At 36.3% G+C, this 18305-nt stretch overlaps 2 protein-coding genes across 2 annotated transcripts; one reads left to right on the forward strand and one right to left on the reverse strand.

Moving 5' to 3' along the window:
• The first annotated feature begins 1342 nt into the window (after window positions 1-1342).
• LOC102582883 (probable protein phosphatase 2C 6) lies at window positions 1343-9324 on the forward strand. Its single transcript, XM_006351564.2, has 4 exons — window positions 1343-2866; window positions 2978-3299; window positions 3395-3500; window positions 8618-9324. Exons 1-4 carry the CDS (start codon window positions 2049-2051, stop codon window positions 8932-8934), a joined length of 1563 nt encoding a protein of 520 aa, XP_006351626.2. The 5' UTR covers window positions 1343-2048; the 3' UTR covers window positions 8935-9324.
• A 762-nt stretch (window positions 9325-10086) lies between these two features.
• Window positions 10087-18128, reverse strand: LOC102600594 (aminopeptidase M1). Its single transcript, XM_006351539.2, has 19 exons — window positions 17779-18128; window positions 17546-17691; window positions 16895-16997; window positions 16421-16607; window positions 16256-16349; window positions 15906-16059; window positions 15697-15801; window positions 15486-15602; window positions 15230-15343; window positions 13756-13938; window positions 13330-13612; window positions 13130-13251; window positions 12953-13050; window positions 12018-12195; window positions 11822-11936; window positions 11655-11722; window positions 11470-11544; window positions 10800-10877; window positions 10087-10515 (listed from the first exon to the last, which is right to left on the reverse strand). Exons 1-19 carry the CDS (start codon window positions 17998-18000, stop codon window positions 10330-10332), a joined length of 2628 nt encoding a protein of 875 aa, XP_006351601.1. The 5' UTR covers window positions 18001-18128; the 3' UTR covers window positions 10087-10329.
• Between the last annotated feature and the right edge of the window lie 177 nt (window positions 18129-18305).

An 18305-nucleotide genomic window follows, 5' to 3' on the forward strand; every position in this document is an offset into this window, starting at 1 on the left:
ATTTTGGGGGAAGAACTTGAGGGAATTTGGGAATTACGAGAATGGGTTTAAAGTAGGTAGATTTAGGACTTAAAGTCTTTATATAGGGCTTAGGATAGAGGCAAAAACGACATAGTATAGGATTAACACAATTAGGAAAAGATAACAAAAAACCCTTAAAAATAACTATCGGACTCGACCTACGGTTCCGACCTACTTTCTACGGTCCGTACTGAACAATCGTAGACCAAGTATTGGGACTATGAAATCATCAACACTTCTACAACTCGTAGGTCTTCCTACTGTTCGTAGACACCAACCGTAGAAATCAACTTTAACCCTCAAAATTTCACTAAGTTTGAGATTCACCTATAAGACCTATCTACGATTCGTACATAGAATGACAGACCGTCCTGGTGAACCGTAAAAAAGGTATTGGGACTTGATTTTAGAAAATTATTTTCTCCCTTTCTATGGTTGCCATATACACCCCGTAAAAGCTTCTACGGTCTGGAGATGGGACCCGTAAAATCATACTTCAGCCCAAAAGGTCCTTTTCTCCCTTTTCCTAAAGCCCGAGGTGTTACAATTCTTCCAAAAATCCAGTAGAATCTCGCTTGGTCGTGCATCTCTACTCCTACGCATTCTACGAATGACGTCCTTAACCTTCTCAATCTTTATACCCCTACAATAATCATAATTGTGACGCCTCTATGAGTGTTTCAAATCCCCTAACATAATGCGTTTGTCCCCTTCTTCATTCAAGAATTTATGAAAGTAAGTCTGCCATCTCCTTCTAATAAGTACCTCCTCCACCAGTACTTTGTTTTCCTCATCCTTGATACACTTTACGTGGTCAAGGTCATGAACCCTTCTCTCTCTAACCTTAACTAGCATGATAATTTCTTATTGCCGTCTTTGTCCTCTAATTCAACATATAAACCCTTAAAGACAACTGTTTTTGCTGCCGTGATCGCTAACATAGCCTCTTTCCTAGCCTTATAATTTATTGTAAACATTAAATACATATAACTTTTTATCAAATTATACTATACTTATTATTTAGCTTTATCTTCTATAAATAAAATACTAACTTTCATCACACATGGTATCTAGATAAAAAAAAAATTGTGGGAAAACATGCTTACATATTGTATTACAATTATAATAATATATATTCCCACTCTATATTTCTCTTCCAACAAACAACTCTCAAACTATTTTTATGAGAGAAATGATTTTGGGTCATTTTATAATTATTTTTTCTTAAATTCATTATGAAAAATGGCAAGCAACTTAATTACTCCTATTTTTTTTTACCCCTGGTTCCTTTATTGTTTCATTAAGGGCTCGACATGACCCAAGTTAAAAGATAGAAAAAAAAGAAAGAAAAAGATGAGAAAGTGTTTTAATGATCACATTGAACTGTTACATTACATTGTATAAGCAACCCATTTTTGTTGTTTGATATTTACCATTGTTGATGCTTCTCCCTTCTCTTCCAAGTATTGAACTATTTTACTCTTCTGGGGATGAGAAGGAAAGTAAGCTCTGAACAAAACAGTACCATTCTTGAAAAATAAGCTAGTGGTTCCTCCTCTATACTATTTCCATCCCCATATATGGTTTGAAAAAGACTGCATTTCTTAGGTGGGTTTGGTTGGGTTGCCTCAGATCCAAGGTACTCAAGTTTTATTGATAAAAGGGTACCATCTTTTTCAGGGTTTCTTTCTTGTGATTCTTGACACTTTTTGCCAAGACCCCTTTTTTTCCCCTTTCTTTGATTCAATTTATCAAGCTTTATCTGGGTTATCAATAGTTCATTGGATTTTGGGAAGAAAGTGATGGCAGACAGACAAATCTAAAATCTTACCTTTTTTTTGTATTTTTAGGTGAATTTTCCAACCAAAAAGGTATTTTTTCTTACCAGATCTGACTACAAAATTGTGAATCAGGGTATGTGTTAGATCTTTCTAGGCATGAAAAATGGTGTGGTGAAGCTCATGAGAAGATTATTATTAGTTTGACAATGACAAGCTATGTAATGTTGTTACAAGATAGTGATTTTGATGGACGACATGTGTTTGGCGGTTGCTTTGCCATTTAGATTAGGTAATTTCATCTCTCACAACCAAAGTCAAATGGATGTCACTAGCCTAAAGTCAATGGCTGACCATGCTACAACTTTGTATCCAAAATCTTCTGTTTATGATGATTGCAATTCTGTTGATTCACAGAAGAAACACCTCACTGTTACTGTACCTGAAGAAACTGGTATCATACCTGAAATTGAAAGGAATTGGATTGATGTTGTCAGGGAAAGTGAGGATGATGAGATCTTATCACTAGATGGTGATCAAATTCTTGATAGTTCATGTTCCCTGTCTGTGGTGAGTGATTCCAGTAGTTTATGTGCTGATGATTTTATAAATTTCGAGCTAGCATTTGACGTAGACGGACATAATTTGGTAGATGCTGAGAAAAACATTTGCAATGTCAAACTTATAGCTAAGGCTGGAGATCTGGTAGAGTCAGGTGCTCAGGAGACAGAGAGCAAGCCTCTGGCAGTTGGGGAAAAACTTGATGAGCAGATTACGGATGGCTCCAGCTCGAAATCAGCTGAAGTTGTTGTTCAGCTACCTTTAGATAAAGGGTTAAATGCAGCAGTTGGCCGCAATATTTTTGAAGTGGATTATATACCCCTTTGGGGATTTACATCTGTGTGTGGAAGGAGACCAGAAATGAAAGATGCGCTTGCAAATGTTCCTAGGTTCTTGAGAATTCCTATACAGATGCTAGTTGGCAATCGTTTGCCTGATGGAATGACTAGGTATTTAAGTCATTTGACAACTCATTTCTTTGGAGTTTATGATGGCCATGGTGGATCTCAGATATCTTCCTCTTTTTGCTTACACTGTTACAAGCTCATAGGTTTGTATGCCTCCTCACTGATACCACAGTACGTATATATTTGATACAAAATTGGGATTTTTATTTTCCAGGTGGCAAATTACTGCCGTGATCGAATTCATGCTGTATTGGCTGAAGAGTTGGAAACCATTATGGCTAATCTCAATGATGAAAGTATTAGACAAAATTGCCAGGACCAATGGAAAAATGCATTTACCAACTGTTTTCTCAAGGTTGATGAGGAGATTGGAGGGGCAGGAAATCGCGAGGCTGTTGCCCCAGAAACTGTAGGCTCCACGGCTGTTGTCGCCGTTGTTTGTTCGTCGCACATAATTGTAGCAAACTATGGTGATTCAAGGGCTGTCCTGTGCCGTGGGAAAGAACCCATGGCATTGTCAGTGGATCACAAGGTAAGTGAAACAGTTGTTCTAATATGACTTTAATTACGTGTGATGTCACTGACTAATCCTTGTGTGCCAATTTTTGTTTATATTTTTTTTATTAGCCAAATCGAGAAGATGAATATGCAAGAATTGAAGCTGCAGGAGGGAAGGTTATACAGTGGAATGGGCATCGTGTTTTTGGTGTTCTTGCTATGTCTAGGTCTATTGGTATGTTTCTCCCATCTACCCTGTTATCTAGCATTTGTAAATCATGACTGAGGTATCCATGTGTACTCCATGTTATTGGTTTTAGCAAAAATGTTATGATCTTTTGCATCCTGCGTCTTCCCGTTTCACGAGGTACTGAGCTACTAGGTATTATTACAAGTTACCTTATAGAATAGTTTGCTTTTATATGTCAGCTGGCTGGTGTTCTTAGAATATATCCATTTTGAGTGTGTGTTTAACCTGAGCATACCTAACTTTCATCACAATATTGCTCAAGACTTAGGGGGGGTTTGGTGTGAGGGATAAAAATAAATAGTGATGGGATAAATTTTTTGTATCTTGTTTGTTGCCATGTTTGGGATAACTTATCCCACCATTTATATCATAGTGATGGGATAAGTTATCCCATTTACATGGTGGGATAAGTTATCTCAGGATAGCTAACCCAGAATTAGTTATCCTGGGATAACTTGTTCCCAACCAAACGACTGATTAAAGTTTTGGCACTTCCAGAGCATCCTCCCTAGTATAACTGATATCAACAATTCACGTCATAGTAATAGTTGGACACAACAGTTATTGGTTATGCACACTGCTAGAATAAACAAACAAGATGACCATAGTTTCAAACTAAGAATCGGGCTTCTCATGTGATATAGACACGTGATATGGTATAATAATCCACTCTATAGTGGTAGGGCCTTAAGGTTCATATGCCCAGGATATTAGAAATGGTACCAGAGTCTGCACTTGAGAGGATCTGAGGTGCTAAAGAAAATATGTTTGTATCCAATTACTCTTTCCCATATTCCTGTGGCAGATAAGGAAGGCAACACTCATATAGAAGTAGAGCAATGGCTTCATGATGTAGCCTTAAGCATATACTAATTCTGAAGTGCTTAGGCTTCTTACAACTTGCAAGAGAAAATGTGGATACTTATGGGTTTCAACAAAATAATACCGACAGAGGAGATTAAAATGAGCGAGATGAATGAAATAAGTTGAATGTCGATTGGAAAAAATCAAGGTTTTGCCCAGAATTTTTTTTCCCGGCCAACATTTGTTGAAGCACAATAAAATTAGAGACAAGAATCAGCTTTTATAGAAGGATCAAACAAGTAATGTGTGTTTTTAGATCCCTATCATTCATTTGCTTTCCCTTTCTTTCTCCTATTTCTTTGATGAGTTGTCTTTAGAATGGAGATCGAAAGTATTCAATATGAGAAAGAAATATTTTGGGTTTATCTTCATAAACAAAATAAAAATATTTTGGGTTTATTTTGAAGCCTTCATCTTTAATATTCTTGGAAATTAAAAAGGAACATGTGGGTGAGAAGATTTAGAGACAGAAGAGAGAGATTGACTGGAAAAATGTCCGGCAAAACCTTCGATGAAGATTTTCATGGCTGGACTAAAACCAATATACAGAGAAAATGAGAAAGAAAAGAGAAGCAAAAGGAAGAAGGGCAAACAAAGAATTAAATTAAGTGTAATTAAGTTTAATTAATTGAATAATCACCAATTCGAAAATGCCTTTACAATTTAACTCTTTTTAAATATTTTTTTTGCTTCTCACACATGTAGGAGAGTGGAATCACTTCCTTTGCTAGGCCATCTCTTAGGGGGTAATTCGTTCCACATCAAACAAGAATAATGACTTTTTGTGCAACTTTAGGATGTAATTTATTACTTCTCCCTTATTATTTTGAGTAATGTAATTGTTAAAGTCTAACGGATCACTGAGGTTACATTTTAGAATTTGTCTAGATTCATAGGACATAAGTTGGAGAATATTACAGATATTTTTTCATATATTCTTGTCATAATTTTACTTGTATTATCAATTTTCGTTGACCATTCCAATGGGTACCGTATGTACTTTTTCATGACTTTTACATTTTCTCAATGATAGCTCTGGTGGTATTTGCCTTTTCTAGTCATATTCCTGACCATTGTTTAAGCAGCACGTATCACGCCAATTGAAATATGAACATAACTGTTCAATGACATGTCATTCTTCAGTCTTCCACATCGCCATCCAGGAACGTTTTCCTTCAGCAGCACGCCTCTTGTCTAGCGACATATATCTGTCAGTAAATATTGTTGTCCAGCATGTCTATCCAATCAACACATGTCATTGTGCAACAACACGTGTTTAGTTAGTGTCTTGTCAACCCCACGTCATTGTCTAGCATCACATGACTTTCCAGTTTCGATTTACAAATTTATTTTTCACCACCTTCAATATGAGGGGCATATTGAATGTCAAAATGATTGATGGAATTATGTTTTAGAATGTGCATTCCCAAATATCTACATTCATTGAATAGAGATATTTGGAGTGTGCCTCATAATATTTTTTAGAATATCGTGAAATATTTTGTATGTAACTGTTAGATGTAGAAAATAGTTGCTTACCAAGTTGTAAATGGAGAAAGACAGGAGCGACTCTTGTACATATTTTCCACGCTTAATGTGTGCTTCGGTGTCGTCATTAAGGCTCTAAGACAAACGTTTCCTTGCGAGTGAGCATTTCCTGAATAGGCAACACTAAACAATTGGTATTACACTTATATGTAAAAAAAGTTCAAATTCTTTTTATATATTTGTTATTCATACTTATATTTCTTAGTCGTGGACTACGCCCACCCACGCCCACCCACTCACCCACCCACCCACCTACCCACCTACCCACCTACCCACACGCCACACACACACACACACACATATATATATATTATTTTTTTTCTATTAGCAACCCTTTTTCATTAAAGCCCACACTTTACTTGTGCTTAAAACCCCAACAAACCTTAGAACTTTTTTGCGCTTTTGACTTTTGATAACACTGATTTTCACCTTAATCAACAATTATTCCATGTTAAAGATCGGAAGAAGTGTCATAGAGTATAGGAGGTAGGAGGTTAGCATATGATGAGGAATAAATACTGCCTTTACTAGACATTAAACCAAGCTCTCCTTTTATATTGTCTCCATGAAACAAAGTAGGAATTGTTGCGCCTTTCCATCAGTGGCTAGTGCTGGCAAAATGGGCGGGTTGGATCGGATACTGGCGGGTTGAAAATAGGTTAGACAAAAATAGATAACACATCGAATCTGCCCATATTTATTATGGATAAAATGGGTAGTGACAGATAATACGGATACCACATTTCCTATCCATTTATAATTCCCTTATCTGGTCAGATGGTAAAACAGAAACAAATTATTTGGCAAGCACTGAAATTGTAAACCTTTTTTTTTGGTAAAACAGCACAAACAAATAGACTTTTTTTTCCTTTCTGCTAACTTGATTTTTTGTGTCAATTTTTCGGCCAAACACCACCAAAAAGGAACAAACATGAACTAATAGCATTTTAATAATTTGAAACAGATCTAACTTTAGATTCTTCCTAATTTAAAAACCCCAGATGGCATATGGACTGAGATTTTATTAGGGCTGACTTCAAAAAGGAAGACTCCATTTACTACAATTAAACAATTTGTACTGCAATGGAGGTTGACTAATTTGGGTTATGAAGCTTTTCTTTTTTGTTGTTGTAATCAATTATGAATCTTTATTAATTCTTAGAAGATATTCAGCTTTGTGCTTGATCAATCTAAAATTTAATTGGATAATTGTCATCTTTCTTTGCGAATTAATGTCCTCTGGAAAAATATTTGAAGGGAAAAAAGATCGAACTAGTCAACAATCCTTTAATATCAGAAATACTTGGAAAATTTATCATGAGAGTATTCCAATTTGATAACAAAGTACCATAATAGATAATATGGTCATCTAGAGACAATATATTGGACAAGGCTTGGATGTTAATGCTTGAAAGAAGAGCTTTGATAGCTTGAACCCCACTTTTACATGGGTTGATCCATATTTGACCTGATTTAAATGAACCAATTTTCATTTTTGACTGGCTGGGTTAGACGGATACTTGGTATTTTTTCCAGCACTAATTGTGGCACACACTCTGATTAATGATCTTCAATTTGAGCCTTCTTTTTTTTCTAATCATCACTTGTCTGACCCTGCTTGGTTTCAACTGTCGAACTATGACCTTCCACTTGCTGAAGATTGTAACTTTGTTTTCTGATCATCCATTTGTCTGACCCTGGCTAGTGTAACTGTACCTTCAACTTTCTAAAAATTATAATTAAAAAATAAAACAAAAGATGCATGTGAATCTTCAGGTCCTCATTTGTTTTCTGATCATCACTTGTCTGATCCTGGTTAGTGTGACCCTTGAGTGTTATGACCCAACATCCTTGAAATTGTAAGTTAAAACAAAACAAGAAAGCCTGGGAACCTTCTGTATCCTGGTCCTGGGGAGGTGCTCCTTTGATGATGATTTGTACCTTTTTCATTTCATATTGCTTTGTGGTGAGAAGGGAGCTCATTTTGTCACTTCTGCTGTGCAATTCTTTATATAACTGTGACTAAGTGTGCCCTTGCCATCTGATATGTAACTTGAAATGTTGGAATGTTCTTTTTCTCATTCTATCTTCAATCCAGCATTGCATAAATGACCAACAAATTGTAAATCTGTGCTGAAGGCTGGCTTTGCTTCGAGACATCTCTGTGCATTGACACATGTCAAACATGGTCTGTAAATTTAAGGGATATTCTAGTGCCTATAAGATGGTAGTTGGTGTTGATCATATAACATTTCTAATGTCATCTTGGAAAATATGGCTAAAGTGACGTTAAGTTGCTGTACATGAGTTCATTTAGCCAGTCTGCCCCAACTTCTGTCGCCCAGTTGTGCATGCTGGTGACTGAACATCTCCGTCTTGATGTAAATTGTTTGAAAACTGTGTTAGGATTATTCAGTGAGCTCGCCAGAAGAGTATAATGTGTATTCAAACTACCACTCTATTTTTTTTTCTTTTTTTTTATTTGACATGTTTTTTTATCACCAATAACTTAGCGATGGTGGTGCCCTGGGGAATTTTTCAGGTGTATGGACTTTGTTTGGGACTACAATTTGACGCATTAGATGTCCATTTGCATGACCCATTTTCTCCAACCCTGCTAAATACCTCTCCTTGTTTTGTTGGTATGCAAGTCTTTCATCTATTCCCTTTTTTACATTTCTTGGTTGCAGGAGATAGATACTTGAAGCCCTGGATAATTCCTGATCCAGAAGTAATGTTCATACCTCGAACCAAGGACGACGAATGCCTTATCCTTGCAAGTGATGGTTTATGGGATGTTATGACAAACGAAGAGGTCTGTGATTTGGCTCGCAAGCGCATACTCCTCTGGCATAGAAAGAATGGTGTAACACTTCCTTCGGAAAGGGGCCAAGGAATTGATCCAGCAGCAGCAGAATGTTTGTCAAATCGAGCTCTTAGCAAGGACAACATAACAGTGATTGTTGTGGACTTGAAAGCCCAAAGAAAGTTTAAGAGTAAAACCTAACATAACTGATCTCTCAATCAGCTGTTTCCATTTATAGGTTCACAATATTGATGAAGACTTCATATGATTCGATATAGCCAGCCCTTTTAATTTTTAGCAGGGGACTGTGGGACTAAGGTTTTCATTAGAGTAGCTTACTGTATGTATTGTAGTACTTGTTCCATTCTCTGTATGTAGTTTTCTTCCTTTAGCTGTTTGAAGTAGGAACATACATTATATCCTCCGAGTTAAGGCGGCTCTGTGTGGTTATTTGCCTCAGTGTTACTTGTAATGTTGTTGTTGGAAACAGTAACGAGACGAATAGAGAGACCTCTTCTGAATTGTATGCAAAAGATGCTTCTTCTTGTACTTATATGGATATAAGAGTATAGACAGGATAAGTTGATTCAATTGAAGGACTGTAGTAGTCAATCCCGTCCTTTTCATACATATGATAAAGAAGCTGGATAAGAGGATGACACTAAGTATCCTGTTCAATTCAATGATCAAACTGAATCTATGTTGAAGGTTGAGGCATCCATATCTGTGACTGCGATGATGGATTCAACCTTCAAGATTCTTATTACTGAGCACATTGCATATATGAAGTTATCCTTTTGACATTTTAGTAACTTTTCATGTATATCTATCTATGAACCGTGAAGAAAATGATGGACTTAATTAAACCCACAGATATATAGGATTTGGTTATGGGTCGATATTCAATAGCGAGCTAGTCCCATTTTAGGAGTTAGGATGGTGGTTGTGGAGGAGCTTTCAGTCATACCAAGTGTCCATGATTCAAAGTGGCCTAAATGATTTGCCTCTGACCATTTGACTCTCTACTGCAAATTAGGTGGAGCACTTCATCAGATCATTCAATTGGATCTGCCTAACATTACACTTCCTGTGGCTACCAACTAATGCAACAACAGATATTTTCAGAAGAATTACCATATCACTGTCAAACTAAAATACATTATATACATCAAGAAACAAGATGTAGGATATGAAATTCTCAAGACACAAAAGGGAGATTGGAAAGGCGACTTGGCAACTGACAGTGCCTAAACATGCTAGCTAACCAATCCAGATTAATTAATATTGCATCTAAACGGTGACAGTCAAGTATGAAGGTAGTCAAATTGTGTTCCTAACAGAAATGCTCATCTATTTAATTAAGAGATATCTCCATTTCTGGTTTGCTCATCTGGAGCACAGCAAGAAAACAGTTCAATATCAACCATTGTGATTTATCAAATATGTAACCTATTGCCTATAGTTTGATGAACAGAAGATATCAGAGTCCTCCCTCTTTTTTCGTTTTTTCTGAGACAAGTTTAGAAAGTACCATGATTAACATTCACGAAAAAGTAGAGACGCTCTAAAGGGGGCATTAAGTTCAAAAAAAAAACTTCAGTATTTCCTGTATGCTAGCTCCGTCACTGCCTCGGAGAGATTCTTCTCTTTTTGAATGCTCTGAACCCAGTTTGCATTAATGTGAACCCTCTCGATGCTCTGCTTCAACGTCCTTGCAATGTACGGCTTGGTACGGCTGGCAAAGAACTCTTCAACTTCTTTTGCCTTCTCATAGGACGAGAACTGAAGAAAAGAAAGATTGAGCCAAAAGATCAAAGACAATATGTAATGGAGTGGTAACTCATAAATTTGCTTTCCATTCTTGTCATTTCATTACAAGGCAGAAGGCAACAGATACTACTTTTGAAAAAAGTTGTCCTACAAGTATACAAGGTTTCAGTACAATCCATGTACTGGTTGTGATATATTACCAAGTTACTAAGTTCAAAAAAAGAAAAAAGTTGTCCTACAATAGTAAGCAACTGCATGCAAATGTTTAAGAAAGATGGCAAGGAGCAGAAACAAACCGGTGACACTGTTGCACTGATGAAGCGGGTCAATAGAAATCCAGAGCCAAAGGTCTTGTGGATATGATCCCACTTTTCCTGCATTCAAACAATTTATTAGGAAATAAAGAAAATCAAGCATGTATGTCTTGTTGCATCTTCCTGAATAATTATCAGTCACGAAATGTAGCATTTTGTGCTAAAATTCTATAAGAACATGTTGCACTTCCTCCAAATGAGATAATTGCAATTTGTATTAATGTGAATTCCTCACTCTTACAGCCTACGTCTTTGTAAGTTACAGTTTAATACTCCTCCGTCCCAATTTATGTGGCACCGTTTGACTTGATGCAAAGTTTAAGAAAGAAAGGAAGACTTCTAAAATTTGTGGTTTAAAACAAATCCTAGATATTTGTATAGCCATAAATAATGTCATCAAAGGTAAAAGGGAAATTTTAGAGTTAAGTTGTTTCCAATAATAGAAAGGTGCATTCTTTTTGGGACAGACTAAAAAGGAAAGTGTGCCACATAAATCGGGACAGAGCGAGTACAATTTTTCCAAGATATCTTTTTTTTCTAAGCTATGTCTTTACAAGTTACAGTTCCATACAAAACAAGGTATCTTATTTGAAAATAGTAATTCAAGAAATAATTCGAGCAATGCAATACTTCATGGAAAAGGAGTACTCACTTTCAACCATTTCCAAGCAGTTTCGCGGCCTTCAAAGCTAACTGCAAGACCGAAAACACAATCTTGGCTCCGTACCTGAAATTTCCAAGTCATAGAATACTCTCAAACATTTTGTCAAAAAAATAATAATACATGAGCTCTCTCCCTAGAGAAATAACCTAGTGCTCAACAAAAATCTTGAATACCTCAGAACATAGCAAAAAGTTGAGGATTTCAAGTATAATCTCGGGGTCCTTGCAAGATGCCAATGCACCTATAGAACAAGAAAATGCACTTATTGGTTTAGCATACCCATCACCTGATAACCAAAACATTTAATTACACACTTGGCATGAATTGATAGAAACTTCACCTAAAATTCGTGTCTTTTCCTGGCTGAGGTCAGTCTCTCTGTAAATTCTTAAGAGAGCTTCAAACCCTGATCTATCTGATTTATTCACCCTTTGCATCACAGCTACATAAACAGCCTGCAGATGGAAGGAGGGATCAGTGATCACAATCTGTGGAAGGTAAAGAAGAAATAAATATTGTTATACTAGTGTTGTAACCTTTCTCAAGTCAGGAGGAAGAACAGCTGTGTTTCTGTCATCCAAAAATATGTGGAAGCGCCTGATTGCTTCATTTATTGTTTCATCATGTCCAAAGGCAGCCAGAGCATTCAGAAGTTCCCCTCTCAACATGGCATCTAGGTGGCTTTCCCCTTCTTTAGGATCCCAACCAAGTCTCCTGTCGATAAAAGGGAAGTCCAATTAGAAGCAAACCTTTTGTTGCCAAACTGGAAAAATGAGCTTAATGGTCAACCAGGAGACCAACACTAAAATCCCTCTCTTTCAGCTTCATGGACAACTTTTCTTCTCTCATAATTCTTCTATCAGTGATGAATAAAGAGTTAACATGCCCAATTTGTAAAATACTATTACCCATTCATTCTTTTCTAAAGACATGATTGGCAGAAGATATCTTTTTTCTTTTATTTTTTAGGATAAGTCAGCAAAGATGTCTAGTTAGAACTACACTATATCTCTAAATTCATTTCAGTGCTTATTAACAGCTCTCAAGTCCTCCTAATTTAGCAGTAGAGCTACCAGATAAAAGATAACAATATGCAAGAAGTTATAAATCTTTATTTGCATGAACTAGTCTCAGAGAATAGAAATTGATTTTCCTGTCATAGGTTGACCCATAAATGTCAAGAAAGCCAGAGCAGGCATAATCTGGTTATGATTTCTGTTGCTCTCTGCTATATCCAATAGCTTTTTCTATTAGAAGTTCATCTATCTATGTTTATAACACTGGTAGACATCACTCCAACTATGTGCCTTTGTCTCTTTCTTAACTGCTTCCACCACCCCCAGGGCCCAAGTATTCTCCTCCCCTTGGAACTTTTATGTGGAATTCACATGAGCACATCTTTGGATGAAGACGACCAAAAATACAAAGATAAAGTAACATGCTTTGTACTTTCAAAAAAGAAGTAACATACTCTGCAGAAAACTGGAAGAGATTGATGAAAAACAACTTTATGTGATTTTGCAAGTCAGGAACAGCCTCAGCTACAATTCTTGAAACTTTGTAACTTATCTGCATGAAGAATGGAAAACAGTTAATTTTGGACTTACAACACTAGTACTTAAAAGAGGTCTGTGAAGTAGTCAATTACGCTTATCAGATTTGACAGAACAGTGTAGTCGAGCTCCTCCCTGAAAGAAGCCATCAGGGCAAGCAAAGATGACAAAGACTGATGACATGCCATAGATAAGGCATATGAATCATCCAAAATGCCTGTTCAGGAAAATACAATCCAATCAGCAGTCGTTTTAACTATTAAATAAAAATAAAGTTAAAAAATGCAGTAATTACCGTATTTATCATTTGTTGACAAGACCTTGCTCTCTATGGCATATCTGAGTCTAGCTGACAGCTCATCATCATATTTGACTCTATAAAAACCTGTCTGCTCCACATTAACTTTTATCCAGAGATTCCCTTTAGATGAAGAAGAGCATAATAAGTCCTTCACATCAAGGGCTTCTGACTTTTCTTGCATTAAGAAGCTTTTACGAGCTTTATAAGATCCACAACAGAGTGTTAACGGAACTATCCATTGCCCATCACCATGAGAACCACTCAGTAAAAATTGTGTCTGTTGCATAGAAACACAAGTATTATCAAGCCCAAAAGGAGTATTAAAGAGTTCAGTATGGAGAGAACTAGAGTTGGGTAGTGGAAATCTGCATTAGCCCGAGTGGTAAAGAAACCGAATTCATAAGTTAGAAACAAGATAACCTGCTCGCACTCCAGCTTTTGGTCATTTATTTTGACAGAGACAACTGGGTAACCTTGTTGCTTTGTCCAGGAGTTCATCAACTTGTTCACAGGTTCACCAGACTCCTCCTGAAGGACAGACCATAAATCCTCTGTCTTTGCATTTGAGCAAGCATATCTTTTTATGTATGAAGCAAGTGCCCTCTGGTTTAATGAAATATTACAAGAGACAAAGTCATTAGTCCCATACAAGCAAAAATCTACATGGTATTATGGAAAGATAATGTAGAACATTTATTTTATGATGGATGGTATATAAGATGATAGCGAGGTTTCTCTTTTGACAAATTAATGGCTGCTGCTTTAAGAATGATGGTCAACAGCAGTACCCAATATATCATCATGATCCCCATTACAAGATTTCTGGTATGCTTGTCATCACATTATAAAGCCCAACACAAAATTAGGGGACGGTTCAAAATCAGTGCAATCTACTACTGGGCTGGCATAGACACAATTTACTAAGGAGATTCACGGACGCTCACTAAGAAATCTAATTAAAGAATACTTCAATTTGGAAAAGCTTTAAGTCACTACATTCAAGAGAGGAACCTCATTAGTGTGTTGGCTGCTCTTAACTACTTTAATGGGATTAACAAACCTATTTGAATTTTGGAAAGTCAAATATTTTAAATTTTCTTACTAGGCAATTAATGTTGGAAGACACGAGTATCCTTACATCCCAAAATCTAGACTAATGTGATTTCATTACAAGAATAGCAGTCAACCCCCACAGTAAGGATCACAATCATTCAAGAAGAACTTATATATAATATCTCTGTCTCACTTTATGTGACACATTGTCAAAAAAAGATGACACCTTACTCATTTTGGAAATTATTTAATCTTAGCATCTCATTTCACTCCTAATGACATAACTTGTTAGGATCACTTGATATAAAAGTTCAATCCTTTATAAGGAAGGAGAGACTTGAGAGAAAATGAAAATAACATGTGGAACTCTCACCACCTATCATAGTATCACTTAAGAGGATATATATATATATATGGCTTACATGTCAACGTCTTCTAAAATCTTAAACTACATACCAAATCAAACATCTTCACATAAACGGGGTGGATTAATAATTAAAGGTGAGCAAAGTTTCAGTGTAACTTGGTAGATAAGCCTGTCAAAATTTACTACAAATAATACTTTACAATGAGTCACTGGTAAGGAAAGATAAGATATTAAAAAGGGTCGTCGCACTGAATGGTATAGTTCTTCTTCTAATTCCACCGCCACACTTTCCATCTCCAACTTCTGATATACAAGTGTTTGGAGAGGTAACTGTATATCTTTTTTCATCGAACCAGGTAACTAGTATATATCAATAATAGCACAACAGAATGGGGGAGAAAAATATAGAAAAAAGGGATTGGAATGAAGACAATAAAAAAGAATGTAAATGTAGTAAATAATGGGAAGAAAAACCTGGAAACTTTCAGGTCCAAGATAGCTCTGTAGCATCCGAATGACAGATGCACCTTTTCTATAACTAATTGCATCAAAAATTTCATCAATTTCTCCGGCATGATTGATGTCAACCTGGTAAGACAAAATAAGATTTGTATTAACTCTCAGGGTAGCACAACTAGTAGATGTCCATAATTGGAGAAAAAACACAAAATGGAATCTTGCATTTAGGCTTTAGCACAATACAAGAACCAGACCGGAAATTGCTCCATACCTCAATCGGATGGGATTCTGCAAGCCCATCTAGACGAAGTCCCTCAGTGGCCTCTTCAAGAAATTGAGTCCAAATTTTCCATTCTGGGAACAAGCTGTCAGTTGCCAAATAACTTACCTGAATGCCGACCAGAGAAAAATTACAATGAACAGCTTAACGACTCAGTCAAGTCAACGAACAAAAGCATATACTTCTAAGAAAAGCAGCATACCCATGTCGCAAACCCCTCATTCAGCCATAGATGTGTCCACCATTCCATTGTTACAAGATTGCCAAACCACTGATGAGCAAGCTCATGAGCCACCACAGTTGCAACCTGAAGAAAACCAAAATTTTATTCAACACATCCAAAGATAGAATCAGTCGGTTTAATACCACGTGTCATAGGAAGCCAACCAACTTCCAACAAATATAGATTACCCTCTGCTTGTTAGCAGCGGCAGAATGCTTATCATCATAAAGCAATGCTGTTTCTCGGTATGTAACTAGACCATAATTTTCCATTGCGCCTGCAGCAAAATCAGGAATTGCAATCATGTCCAATTTGGGTAGTGAATATGGTGCAGCAAAGTACCTGCAAGTATTTTACTCCACAAATTAGAATATATTTCAAGCACTTGTTTAGAACGTACATTATCAATAAAAAAATCTAGAAACTTTACTTCAGGGAAAAACTTCCAAGTTTTACTCTCCATGATCCCTCTTCTTCATTAGTATTTCTTTTTGATAAATGAAATGACAAAAGCATATTTAATCAAAGTGATGCATACTCTTTGAAGAGGGGCAGCGTTTTGACAGCAACATGCAATGCAAAGTTTCCTTGATTTGCCTTGCCTACCTGACAGTATACTCGAACAGGAATTCCTGCACAAAGCAATGTTAATTTACCAACGAAAAATGGTCAAAGACATATTCACTAATGCCAGAATATGTACCATCAGATGTATGATCCTCAACATAGTCGAATAAGCCAACCACAATTGCCACCAAGTATGTAGACATGATTGGAGACTCTTGATAATGAACTGTTTTAAGATTCCCCGTCACTTTTTCTTCTTCAACTGGCATGTTAGAGAGAGCTACCAGTTCTGATGGTACTTCAAGTGTAATTTTAAAGGTGGCCTGGATGGTTAATATCAAGTAGGACAAAGGAAAAAATGAAACTTGAGTTCCTAATAGAACTAGAAGAACCAAATTCTGTAAGTAACAGAATAAAATACTTGACAAAGATTAATAAAAGAAAAGAAGATTAGACCAAGTTTATGTCTGTTTTGTCACACTAATAGTTCACATATGATAAATATCTAACGAAAAGCTGCCGTCAATAACAATTTAACATTACAGAGTAGATAAACAAAGAGAAAAGTGCACAGGTGGAAACACCAAAGATGGTCATATGCTGACAATACCTTACAAGCAGGTTCATCCCAGCATGGAAAGCAACGTCTGGCATCAGCTGGTTCAAATTGAGTAACAGCCATATTCCGTTTCTCCCCATTATGTTCGTAGGTACTGCAAGGAGCCAATCAAGACCGTTAAGTGATCTATAGATAGCACAATCAGAATGAAGTATACTGAAAACAGAACTGCAACATTTTCCGCTCTTGTTTTACTGTCAAACTAAGATCACTAAAGGACTACTACCAATTGACAGGGAAGGAAAATGTTGAATTGATATACTAGCTTCCTAATCAACGGGATACATCATAGAACTACTACAGTTAGGCCACAACAGAGTAAACTCAACCGACTTGCTAAGGTACCTTCCAGACAGAGCTTATGGAAGTAGGTATTACCTTTCCAATGATACTTAATTAATCAATTATCAGCCTAATATATTATAACAAGCAGATATAGATTCTAGGTAAATATAAAAGATAACACCAAAATGAACATGTTTTGTGAAGTTCAATTGAAGATTATTGGGGTCTTCGAAAAGCATAAACAAATTCTATGATGGAAAAGTTATGAACAATCAACAACCATCTATACTCGGGAAAATAAAATAAACAGTCAACCACTACAACAGAACAGAAACCAATTCTCTCAAAACATAATACCTCCTGTAAAACCCTTTCATCCTGTCATTCAGAGTTCCTTCAAAAGCCATACTGAGAACTCCAAGACCAACTGGCAAACTTTCTCCAAACTCCACCACCAATATCTCATCCTCTTCAATCAACCCCACTTCCAATGCCTCAAATACCTACACAACATGTCCAATTAATTTATTTTTTATCAAACTATTTTCTCTAACTTGTTCAAAAGAGGATCAATCTTCAAGAAAAAACACCTTATTTGAAGATTTGAAATGAACAGCTTTGCGGTCAACAGAGAGTTCAGCAGCATTGAGAACAATGAATTTGGTGGGAGAGATAACATCGAGGGAGATGTCAACGGCGCCGACGAACTTACAGGTGACAAGGTCGGGTTTCAACTTCAAATCGTATCTCTTTGGAACAGCAAATTTGGGAAGACGAGATTGTCCTTTGAATTGATCGTAGTTTTTCTCCATTGTTCACTCAAGATTGTTGTGTTGAGGGGATTTCAGTATCTCTATCTTATATGAATTTTGGATCTGGATGATTACAACTGAGTATGAACTTGGAATGACAAAAAATGGTTTATTTTAGTTGTTAATATATTTTGGTTGATTAAAATGATTCGTAATATTTAATAAAAATATTTATTTTAATCTTTGATATATCGTCTTCGAGTTATTTGAGTTTAGCATATTTGACCTTTAATTAATTAAAATATGATATTTTGATTCCTAAAATTATTACATTTAAGAATTATTATCTAAAGCAACATATATAT

Source organism: Solanum tuberosum, unplaced genomic scaffold, assembly GCF_000226075.1.
Source record: "Solanum tuberosum cultivar DM 1-3 516 R44 unplaced genomic scaffold, SolTub_3.0 scf00135, whole genome shotgun sequence".
In the NCBI taxonomy this organism is placed as follows: Eukaryota; Viridiplantae; Streptophyta; class Magnoliopsida; order Solanales; family Solanaceae; genus Solanum; species Solanum tuberosum.

What these genes read in the sequence shown, in the direction of transcription:
- LOC102582883 (XM_006351564.2), top strand. Translation starts at nt 2,049, where the DNA reads ATGGACGACATGTGTTTGGCGGTTGCTTTGCCATTTAGATTAGGTAAT. An exon ending in TATGATGGCCATGGTGGATC is followed by an intron (nt 2,867 to 2,977) that starts TCAGATATCTTC and finishes GATTTTTATTTT; the next exon opens with CCAGGTGGCAAATTACTGCC. An exon ending in CATTGTCAGTGGATCACAAG is followed by an intron (nt 3,300 to 3,394) that starts GTAAGTGAAACA and finishes TTTTTTTATTAG; the next exon opens with CCAAATCGAGAAGATGAATA.
- LOC102600594 (XM_006351539.2), bottom strand. Translation starts at nt 18,000, where the DNA reads ATGGAGAAAAACTACGATCAATTCAAAGGACAATCTCGTCTTCCCAAA. An exon ending in CAGAATCCCATCCGATTGAG is followed by an intron (nt 15,344 to 15,485) that starts GTATGGAGCAAT and finishes TTGTCTTACCAG; the next exon opens with GTTGACATCAATCATGCCGG. An exon ending in AAAAGCTGGAGTGCGAGCAG is followed by an intron (nt 13,613 to 13,755) that starts GTTATCTTGTTT and finishes TCTATGCAACAG; the next exon opens with ACACAATTTTTACTGAGTGG.